We start from the raw sequence: 12174 nt of genomic DNA, 5'->3' as shown, positions 1-12174 counted from the left end.
TTCTCCCGGAAGGGACTCTGGAATGTGCCCTTCGCCGGGTTCAGCTTCATTTAGATATTTTATTGAGAATATCAAAACATTCTTATAAATGACTTAACGTGATATTCTTTCTTTAACGATTTAACCAACATATCATCTATGTAGACTTCCATTGTTTTCCCGAGATGATGGTGGAACATTTTGTTAACCAACCGTTGATAAGTTGCCCCTGCATTTTTCAAACCGAAAGGCATTACCTTATAACAATAGATACCTCTATCAGTGATAAATGACGTTTTTTCCTGGTCTTCGGGGTTCATCATTATTTGATTATAACCCGAGAAGGCGTCCATGAATGTTAACAGCTCATTCCCGTCATTTACTATTTTTGCTCGTTCCACTCCAAGCTTTCTTCTTTTATGTTTCACCGGTTCGAAGCTCGGATCCACGTTTAGTTCATGACAAATTATACATGGATTTATGCCAGGCATGTCCGCTGCTGACCACGCAAACGATGTTTTGTTTTTCCTCAAGAGTTTGATCAAAGCTTCTTTTATTCGGCCAGTCAAAGTTGCCCCAATTCGAATTTTCCGGTCCGGTTTGTCTTCTTCCAATACCACTTCGATTACTACATCATCTTTTTTCTGCCCGCTAGGAAATTTTGTTCTTAGTCCCTCTTTTGCGGGCTTCGTTAATTGCTATTGAATCTTCATACGGTGGCTAGCTAGATAACACGTCCGTGAAGCTTCTTGATCTCCCCGAATTGTTTCCACTCCTCTTGATGTTGGAAATTTGATACATTGATGATATGTAGAGGGGACTGATTTCATTTGATAAATCCAGGGAGTCCCGAGGATGATGTTGTAAGCTGCGGGCTTATCGAAGATAACGAAGTCCACGATCTTCGATACCTTTTTGGAAAGGACCGGTAGCTTGATTGTCCCGAGAGACATGGCTGACTCACTTGTGAATGCAACTAATGGAGACGGAGGCCCCACTATGTCCGCCCGACTAATTCCCATTCTTTCTAAAGTACTTAAAAAGATCAAGTCGACCGAACTGCCTGTATCTATAAGGATCCTTGATACTTCGAAGTTGGCAACGTCAAGGGTAATGACTAGAGCATCATCATGAGGTCTTTCGAGGTGCCGCGTTTCTTCTTCATTAAATGATATTGATGCACCTTGAAAATCGACTTCTTCGCTCAAGCTTGCTTTGAGTAGGACATTTCGTCTATGTTTCTTGATGGAACTTATCGAATCTCGACAAAATTTGGAACCTCCTAGAATAACATTGATCTTACCCTTAGAATTCCTCGGTTCTTCCTCGTTGGTTAACCTTGGTCTTTTGGAATTTTGATCTTTGGAATTTTCCTTTGCTTTGTGGTATTTCTTCACAAAATCTTTTATATCGAATTTGGAAAGATCTCCGCTGGCCCAAAGCTCTGCGAGGTGCTTTTTAAGAACGCTACAATCCTTGGTTAAATGTCCGGTCACTTTATGAATGTTGCAATATAAACTTTCATCACGGACCCAAGTGTTTGATCTTCCTTTCCCTTGGAATTGCTTTCTAACGGTACTGTTGAAGGGTTGCGACCCAAATTTCTTTGGTCCTTTATTCTCCCTGGGTTCGAACTTCTTGGTAGGGACGGTGATTGCCGGCTTTTCTTGCTTATTTCTTTTGGCAAAATTTTCTTTTTCGTCCTCTACCTCCATCCAGTTGTTTGCGCGGAAGAGTGCATCCTGAATTGTGTCTGGTTTATGAAGTATTAAATCTTCTTTAAATCTTGAATCATGTCGCAATCCTTTTCGTAAGGCAGATAAAGCTGATTGTTGTGAGATTCTTGGGAGCTTTGACAGCACTCCTTTGAACTTGGTGATGAAAACTCGAAGTGATTCATTTGATCCTTGTGATAAGTTCCAAAGATCGGCATCCGAAACGCTTTTATCCATAAGGATGGAATATTGCTTTAGGAATACAGCTGATAGCTCGTCGAAATTGCTGATCGAACCCGGCTCTAATTGGGTGAACCACATTAAAGCTTGGCCGCATAGATTTTCCGAAAAAAGCTTGCAGTAACCTGCATCCTCATCAGCTTCATCCAATTCGATTCTTCCAGCAGCGATCAGAAAAGCTGCGAGATAGCTCTTTGGATCCTCCAATCCGCTGTAAGGGTCCAACTTGAGCTTCCGGGAATCTTTGATTCTCAAACTCGCAATTCGCGAGATAAAAGGTGTTCGCCTAGCTTCTTTAATGACTCGATTGATATCCGGCTCCGAACTCGTAGCCTGATGGAACTTTGACTTCATTTCTTTTAGTTCTTGGCTAACCTTCCTCCTAGTCTCGAACTGGTCGAGGTTTTCCTGCTCGTATTGATCTGCAAGTTGAGCTTCATCTTCGAGTTGTGCCTCTCCATCCAATGGCTGAACTACATTATTAGTAGTACCATGAGTTGTTTGCCCGCTGGTTTCATTTCGCGCAACGGAACTTGGCGAGTTGAGTATCCTCCTTCGGATTCCCAAAAGATTTCCGGCACTTAAGGACGGAACATGAGTTTGTATAGTATGACCGTTTTGATTAAGAGATACCTGGGATGTTTGCAACGTATCGGCGGCCTTTTCCACATCCGAGAACTTTTGTGATATGTCCGACATGGTTTGCTGCATAGCTTTGAGGTTTCGGCCAATGATGTCTCAACGGTGTCTCCTCCGGACATCGCTGCTTATCCCGGAAATGTAGTAAAGAAAAATCTGACCACTCAAGAATCCTCTATCCCCACAGACGGCGCCAAAATGTGGATGTCGGATTCACACACTTAAGTATTTTTATTAATAGGGAAGATTATTCTTGAGGGACAAAAAATAAGAATGTAAAAAGCTTATGAATTGCCACAAAAATTGCTATAGTATTTCTTGCTCGAAGAAAAAGGTCCTCTTTTACATGGCCATTGGCCTCTATATTTATACATAGAAAAACGACATTTAAATAGCTAATTAAATACAATTATTCTCTCTTAAATGCGTCCGTTTTGATCTTTGATTTTAATGCTCAACGTTCGAATTTGAGTTGACTCCGATCTCCATGGGCCTCGCCTTTTTGGCCCAAAATGTCCTTGGACCGACTTAACTGCGACTTCGTCTCTGGACTCATGTCGAGGTGTAATCACTTCGGATTCTCCTCGTAGTGATAACCACTTCTGCTGTTTCTCCGACTCACGGATCTAATGGGCTTTATCCTTTATGGGCCGTTACCCCAACTACGTGGCAATCTTTGGTTGGTCCTAGACCTCTGGTGCGGGATCCGACACCAACAATATTGATATATAATATAATATATATATATATATATATATATTACCCGTATTTGATCCGTTACCCGATCCATACCCATCCCGAAAAAAGGAGTGGCCTTAGAGTCGAGTAAAGGGTACTGTAATTCTATTACATGTGGGTAATAATCGAGTATTGGATATTAATATTTTTTTTGATACTCGTCCCGTTACCCGATCCGTTTTCCGCTTACTACCTAACCCATTAATCTCCACTTTATAATCGTTTAATAATTTTCCTTGTATTTTATAAATATAGCTTATAGTAACAGTTAAAGCCTAAGTTTGTAATTTTATATTTTTTATAAATATATGTTTGATATGTTTTGGAATATAAAATTTTTATGCGGTTACGGATTTTATTTTACACATGAATTATCAATAAATAGTCGAATACAAGTATCTACCAGGTTAACTACTTTAATCGGGAAGATTTAGGCATACACATAGTGATATATGTTACCCATATTTGACTGTTACCCGACTCGTACATGTCTCGAAAAAGAGAACTATTACCTTAGAGTCGGGTAAAAGGTGTAAATTTGTTATATGTGGGTAAGGGTCGAGTATTGTGTATTTGTTTTAATACCTGCCACGTTACCCAATCCGTTTCCCGCTTTACTACCCACCTCGTAAATCCCCACTTTATTGGTGTTTTATAATTTTATCGGGTCGGGTATCTACAACTACTTTTATCAGGTAGATATAGACATACTCATACTGATAGATGGTACCCGTATTCGATATGTTAAAAAACTCATATCTATCTCGCAAAAAGGGTACCCGTGACCTTAGAGTCGGGTAAATGGTGTAATTATGTTACCCGTGGGTAAAGATAGAATATCAGATATATAATTTTCTCAATACCCCTCATGTTAACTGATCCGTTTCCCGCTATACTACCCGACCCGTAAATTTCTGCTTTATTAGTAGTTTATAATTTTCCTTGTATATTATATATAAATCTTATAGTAAAATTTCAAACCTAAATTTGTAATTTTATACTTTCTGAAAATATATGCCGTATATGTTTATGAATTCTTTTTTTTTTTTTTTTTTGTAAACAAATACTTATTGTTTTGTAATATGAAATTATTAATTATGCGGTTACGAAATTTATTTTGACACATACATTATCAATAAATAGTCCGATAAAGGGTCGAGTTTCTACAACTACTTTTATTGGGTAGGTATATGCATACACATACTGATACATGTTACCCGTGTTTGATCTGTTACCCGACTCTTACCTGTCTCAAAAAAGGGTAACCATGACTTTTGAGTTAGGTAAAGGCTGTAATTCTGTTACCTGTGGGTAAAGATCGATTATCAGAGTTTTTTTTTTTTACCGTCATGTTAACTAATATGTTTTCCGCTTTACTACATGACCCGTAAATCTCCTTTTTATTAGTGTTTTATAATTTTTCATTTATTTTATAAATATATTTTACGGTAAAAGATAAAGCCTAAGTTTGTAATTTTTTATTTTTGGAAATATATGTTGCTTTATATACATTTTTTGTAAACAAATACTTATGTTTTGAAATATGAAAATAATATGCAGTTACATAATTTATTTTTACACATGCACTATAAATAAATAGTTGGATACTGGTAAAGGGCCGGATATCTAGCAGGTCACCTACTTTATCTGGAAGATTTAGGCATACACATAGTGATAAATGTTGCATGTATTCGATCTGTTATCCGACTCAAAGCCATCTCAAAAAAGGGTACCTCTAACCTTAGAGTCGGATAAAAGGTGTAATTATTTTACATGTGTGTGTAAGGGTCGACTAACATGTATTTTTTTTTCTTAATACCCATCACATTACTCGATCTGTTTCATGCTTTAATAGCCGACCCATAAATCCCCATTTTACTAGTGTTTTATAAATTTTCTTGTATTTTATAAATATATCTATTATTAAAAGTAAAAGCATAAGTTTGTAATTTTATACTTTTAGGAAATATATGTTGTATATGTTTATGATTTCTTTTCTTTTTTGTATACAGATACTTCTGTTTTGGAGTGTAAAATTATTATGCGGTTATAGATTTTTTTTACACATGCATTATCAATAAATAGTAGAATACGGATAAATGGTCGGGTATTTGGCAGGTCAACTACTTTTATCGAGTACCATAGAAAGGGTCGGGTATTTAGCAGTTCATATTATTAATTTAGGAAAAGTTCGAAATATATTATTTCAAAAGTTATTGGAAATTCTACAATTTCGTGGGTAACAATATTTACAAAGATTTGTTACTTTTATTGATAGTAGATTTCTTACGATGTCATTGTAGTATTTAAGGTATAATCCAATCAGGTGTGATGCAAACAAATGAGATATGATCAAAAATCACTAAGTCAGGCAAAGCAGAATTTGGTTGTTTTTCTAACAGTCCTAGTGATTGATGCAGAAAATAGTAAAAATACATAAAAATGACTGATATACTCGATCACAAGGCTCACTGCCAGAAGGAGGATGTGATCGAGTATAAGGGTCCAAAAACAGACAATTATCAAACTCAATAGCAAGTAACAGGGAAGGTGAATGAAGCAGGTAAGTAGATAGATAAATCAATTGAATAAGAAACTCCTAAGGATGGGGTAATCGAATAGTGTGGTCTCCCTAATCAATTCCGATGGTTAACAATTCTCAATGAAGCTATCCCTAGACAACAGGTTCAACAACAGATCAATTCACTCCCGCGACAGAAATCCTCAAGCAAAGCTAGCCCAGACTAATTCACATTACGGAATCTAACTATGCAAGCAATAAGAACCGATAAACGCTCTAAACGGCCAATCCCTTGGGATAGAGACGAATATCTCTGGAACTAGTGGATCAAGCATTCCATCGAACACCTTTTGGGTGCGGGAATGCTTTGGATCGAATTCCATTTGATCAGACAGGAATAAGCAGTAAACATAACTAATCCAGAAGGGATTCAATAAAACTACACTTAACCATCAGAATCGACTAGGGGTCTAACAACTACTCTATCCCATCCTCAGAAATTCTAGTCACTACTCAGACAACATGTTCAAAGACATAGAAACAATTGATGATTGCATAACTTCAAAGATTAAAGGAAAATGAAACATAAATGAACAAGGAAATGAAAGCAAAATCTTAATAACTTAGAAGAATCGAAAATACAAAGTTGCAGAAACAAAAGCGGCTACTAACTAAACAAGACTGTATTCAGAAATCGGTACTCGATGTCTCTCTCTGTGTCTCAGGGGAAACCCTTAGAGACTTATTTATAACAAAAACGCAAAGATAAGAAAGTGGGCTTCGAGTCCACTTAACAGGCCCAAGGACGATGTGATCGAGTATGTGGGCTAAAAGTGGGCTTCATGATTGAGCGTAAATCAAAGTCGCGATCGAGTGGTTCCTTCTCTCCTCTTCTCTTTCCTATGCTCAGGTTGTCTGGTTGAGTGCGGATTGATCAGAGGGTCGAGGTGGTGATCGAGTAGGTTGGTTGATGGCATGATCTGGGCTGCATCTTCTCTCCTGTGATCTAGTATGTGGGTAAAATGTCAGGTTGGACTGCTTCCTCTTCTCTGTGATCGAGTAGAACTGTAAACTGTCAAGATGAACTGCCTCCTCTTCTCTGCGATCGAGTAGAACTGTCAGGATGGACTGCTCCTTCTCCTCTGCGATCGAGTAGAACTGTCTGGATGGCCTGCTGAGCTGACTGCTTCCCTCTCTGCTATTGGTGATCGAGTAGATTGGTCAAAATATGACTTTCCGCTCTGTTTTTCCTCTTTTTGAACACCAATAGCTCCAAAGTACCTGAAACAACTCCAGAATGCAAAATGCATGCAAGGCTAATGCTAGACACACCTAAACATGCAAAATGTACAAAATGATGATGAATGTTATGAAAGATGAATGAAACTAGAATCAAAATGTTGATAAATGGATGTGTAAATCATGAAAATTATAGACATATCAACTCCCCCAAACTTAGTCTTTGCTTGCCCTCAAGCAAACAAGTAAACACAAGATGAAGGAGAGGTTTGAAGGTGGGGATTCAGAACCAAAGCATCAGATAAAACAGATAAAATCAAGGTCCAAGTTGGTAGTTCTAGGATGTGATATGATCGAACTCTACTCAAAAACGTTAGCCATGTATTGCTATAATTTAATCCGACTCTTATACTCGACCTACACATGCTTTCAAATCAACCAATCCCTTTAACATTCATTAGTTTTGGAACGTGAATCAAGCAATGCACCATCAATGAACTCATTTGCCTGAGGTGAAGGTTAGGAGACAAAGACAATCCCTTTAAGGTGGTTCAAGTTTAGTAACATGGGACTCTCAAAAGAAATGGACTGAGCTTTAGGAGAATGCTAAAGGTAAGTGCCAACCTATGCATACATGAATAGTATCTCATCTACCCAATAACATAAACCGTGTATACAACAGCAGATGGTACTATCCTCAAGCCCAGAAGATGATCCTAGTTCTACCCTTTGCACTCAAGGCATTTTTTTCTCATTTTTATCTTAGATCAAGCCACTCTTTCTTTTCTCTGTTTATGTTCTAAGGAGAAGTTTTCTTTTACTTTGATGGATCTAGTGGATTTTGGTTTTCTTTGACAAATATGGCTCTTGTTATCTTCTTATGATAAAGACTTTTCTAGACTTTCACCGTCTTTTGTTACAGAGCCTATTTATTCAATTTTTAGTTCCCCAAAATCCATTACTAGACTAACTTATTTCTCAACTTCCTTCTCTCCTAGAAACATCAACCTTTTTCTTTTATTTTTTCTCATATACTCGATCCCCACCCAAAAATAGACTCCCACCTAGTCCTATCTAGTCCTGAAAACATGGACTAGAACTACATGAGACACTACTCTTGTCGGCTCAAACCTAACACTTTCTACCAAGCTCAATCCTAAAACAGGCCTCACAATCACACACGAGATATAACAGGGCATAATAGAAAGGTTTGGTTAAGGGCTAGGGAAACTGCTCCTATGGTGGAAGCAGCTACTTGGGTTAGCAAGGGTGGTGAAAAGTTGAAAGAAAACCCAAGTTTGTACATGGTATCAATGAGTTCAAATTTGATGTTAAGACATGATAATTGTAAATCAAATTTTTAGTTCAAATTGATAGGGAATGGTATCAAATCATGACAGTGTGACCGAGTAGAGCATTCAAGACATGGTGCAGTTTTACTTCAATTTCATTGACTATGCATCAGACAACTAGCAACGAGGGCATTGAGTCTATCTAGTGAACCAACATGCTTACAAGGCTATCTCATCATAATCTCCTATGCATATGCAACAATCCTATATGAAACATCCTAGACTCGATCCTAAATGTAATGCAACTAAATGAACACTCTGTTTTTGTAGAATACATTTTCAGAAATTTTTTCAAACTTTTATGGTTTTATCTATGTCTTAGATAAATGCAGACTCAAGTATGTAATACAAAATTTGAAAACAAGATTCAAAGAAAACACATCATTTATAGATAATGATATCGAAGTTTTAGGATACACAGGCCCGTGGCTATGTGAGTTAAAAGGAAACATTCACTTGTGGCCCATTATTTTAGGAAAAAATTTAAGGCCCTAATTTTTCTTATGTCACTATGCTGTCTTTTAAGAAAATGAATTAAAATATATATTGTTAATTAAATTAGAAAAATAAATAAAAATAAATTAGGGCAACTCAGAGAACCTTTCACATTTTTCTCATGTCTTTTTGCCTGCCACTTCTCACGTCTCAAGTTTTTTTTTTCTTTATCAACAATCACAAGTAAGTTTCTTTAGTATTATAGTTTTCTTCTTGATAAATTTTAGAGAGGGATTTCAATATTTTAATTTTGATTTGGGATTTGGTTTGGTCGTTCACTTGTTTGGATTAGGTGAAGTCCGTAAAAAACGTAATACGTAATGTTTATAATTGAGACTTTTAGATTATAGTGGTTTTATGGTTAAACGTTTATCAAATTGAAGCATAACATGAATTTTCTAGTAATAAATAACAATTTTTGTTTTGATCAAATAACGTAACTTTGCTTTTACTTTTAAATTTCAGAAAAATGCTTCGAAGAGCATGAAGAACGAACCATGTGAAGCAGACAAATTAAAAAAAAAAAGAAAAACCGAAGAGAAGCACTCGTGAAATCTCTAGAGAACGGTATTTTCATGTATTTCAAAAAATCTGAAACTATTGATGATCATGTCGGAGATGACGGAGTGGATGAGAATATGGCTGAGTTTCAGAGAGAAAAAATAGTTGTTGAGATAGAGAATCTGAATGTAGGAAATGAGGAGGATGTGAATGAGAAACAAGATGAAGATAAGACTAAAGATGAAAAGGGTGATGATATATGAGAGAGAATTGGGGATGTTTAGATATCTATGATCGTGGAAACTGGAAAGACATAAAAAAAGATGGAATGAATGGAGAGATTTTATGGCCTTAAAAGGCATTTCTCGCATTTTTATTATGCAAGGGAAATGAGTGATGGGAGAAAACAAGATCGGCGTTGGTTAGTTTACTCAAAAGCATTTAACAATTTTTTTTGCTTTTGTTGTAAATTGTTCAACTAGAAAGACAGAGGTCAATTGGCATCTACGGGATTCAGTGATTAGAGAAACATTTCGAAAAGGCTTAGAGAGCATGAATCTAGTCGGGAACATATTCTTTGAATGAATCAGTGGGTGGAATTAGAACGGAGGCTAGAGAAAAATCAGACCATTGATAAATATGCTCAAGATGAAATGAATAAAGAGAGAATTCATTGGAGGCAAGTTTTGCTCAGGATCATTTATGTGGTTAAAACTTTTGCTAAAAAAAATCTAGCGTTTCGTGGGAGCAATGGAAAGATTGGAGAAGATAGTAATGGGAATTTCTTAAGTTTCATTGAGATGCTTGCTGATTTTGATCCGGTGATGATAGAACATCTTAGAAGATATAAAAGTTGTGAAGCTCGTTGTCATTATCTCAGCAACAACATTCAAAATGAGTTGATAGCTTTGTTAGCTAATGATATAAAAGCCAGGATTATCAAGAAAATTCAAGATGCAAAGTATTTTTCTGTAATCCTTGATTGCACTCCAGATATTAGCCATCACGAACAAATGACTGTCATCATTCGTTATGTAGATGTTTCAGCCACTTCAACTACGATAGAAGAATTCTTCTTGACATTTTTGAAAGTTGATGATACATCTAGAGAAGGACTTTTCTGTGAGCTTCAAGATGTGTTGGCTGCTTTTGAGTTAAACATTGATGATGTTAGGGGTCAAGGTTATGATAATGGCTCGAATATGAAAGAAAAGTATAAAAGAGTGCAGAAAAGATTACTTGAGATTAATCCTAGGGCATTTTACACACCTTGTGGTTGCCACAGTCTTAATCTTGCACTTTGTGATATGGCAACCATTTCTTCAAAGGCAATATCATTTTTCGGAATCATTCAACAAACGTATTGTTTCTTTTCATCTTCAATTAAGCGGTGGAAAATATTTGAAGATAAGGTGGGAGGTCTAACACTCAAGCCTTTGTCACATACTCGATTGGAGAGTCATGTTGAATGTGTTAAAGCAATACGATTTCAAGCTCCCAAAATCATGGATGCTTTAGTTTATATTGCTGAGAATAGTGATGATCCGAAAGAACAGAGCGATGCTGAATGTCTTGCAACAAGTGAAACACATGGAATTGGAAGTTTTGAGCTTTTGGTTTCCATGGTAATTTGGTATAATCTTCTTTCTGCTGTGAACATTGTTAGTAAGAGTTTGCAATCTGTAGATATGAACATAGATGTTGCTATCCCTCAGTTGAAAGGGCTGGTTTCTTATTTTCAAAAGTACAGAGATTCAGGTTTTGAAAAAGCAAAATTGGAAGCTAAAGAAATTGCAGATTCGATGGAGATTGAGGTTGTATTCCCAAGAAAGCAAAGCGGGTCATTAAAAGAAAAAGAAATTATGGTAAAGAATCAGAGAGAGTTGAAGGAAGTGTGGTTTTATTACCAAAGGAGAGCTTTAGAGTTGATTACTTCATTCAGATTATGGATCAAGCTTTAAGCTCGCTTCAGAAAAGATTTGAACAATTTGAGAGGTATGAACAAATATTTGGATTTTTGTTTGATTTGAAGAAATTGCAGTCAGCGAGCGATGAAAGTTTGATGGCATCTTGTACCAATCTTGAAAATTCTCTAACTCATGGGGACCATTCAGATATTGTTGGTAACGATCTGTTTTGTGAACTAAAAGTTCTAAGAGAAGCTTTACCAACTGGAACAAAGAGGCCAATTGAGGTGTTAGACTTTTTAATAAAGGTTGAAGATTGTTATCCGAATGCATGGATCGCTTATCGAATACTGATGACGATTCCAGTTTCACTTGCATCTGCTAAAAGAAGTTTTTCAAAGTTGAAGTTAATCAAGTCTTATCTTCGGTCGAGTATGTCACAAGAAAGATTAAGCGACTTGGCTATTTTGTCTAGGGAAAAGGGGATTTTCATACCCGTACTATCTACACCGTAGATTTTCATACCTGGACAATTTTGTAGGGTATTTTACAACCTAAACTTCAATAAAATTTGAATCTCATACCTATACTTGATACAACGTGCAAAAATCGGAGTCAATCTAACGGGTGTTAGTCAACTCCGTTACGGTGCTGAGTCATCGTACACGTGTACGCTGACGTGTATAAAAACGACGTCGTTTTCATATTCGTACTGTCTGCGCCGTGGATTTTCATACCTGGACAATTTTGTAGGGTATTTTACAACCTAAACTTCAATAAATTTTGAATCTTATACTCTAAATCGGAGTCAATCTAACGGTTGTTAGTCAACTCTAACGGGTGTTAGT

The 12174-nt window shown here is 36.6% G+C and overlaps 1 protein-coding gene across 2 annotated transcripts; it reads left to right on the top strand.

The window, feature by feature from the left end:
- Window positions 1-9815: 9815 nt before the first annotated feature.
- On the top strand, window positions 9816-11794 carry LOC110228841 (zinc finger MYM-type protein 1-like). 2 transcript variants are annotated; one of them, XM_021027029.1, is made up of 3 exons: window positions 9816-10601; window positions 10827-10882; window positions 11142-11343. In XM_021027029.1, exons 1-3 carry the CDS (start codon window positions 10001-10003, stop codon window positions 11265-11267), a joined length of 783 nt encoding a protein of 260 aa, XP_020882688.1. In that variant the 5' UTR covers window positions 9816-10000; the 3' UTR covers window positions 11268-11343. The 2 variants fall into 2 exon arrangements, with proteins under 2 accessions (XP_020882688.1, XP_020882685.1); XM_021027026.1 differs by having other exon boundaries at window positions 9816-11794.
- Window positions 11795-12174: the final 380 nt, after the last annotated feature.

Source organism: Arabidopsis lyrata (assembly GCF_000004255.2).
Source record: "Arabidopsis lyrata subsp. lyrata unplaced genomic scaffold ARALYscaffold_8, whole genome shotgun sequence".
NCBI lineage: Eukaryota > Viridiplantae > Streptophyta > Magnoliopsida > Brassicales > Brassicaceae > Arabidopsis > Arabidopsis lyrata.
Note: the sequence above shows the minus strand (reverse complement) of the source record. Positions and strands in the feature narration are given on the sequence as shown.

Coding starts and splice junctions, on each gene's coding strand:
- LOC110228841 (XM_021027026.1), top strand. CDS start 10,001: ATGAATCAGTGGGTGGAATTAGAACGGAGGCTAGAGAAAAATCAGACC.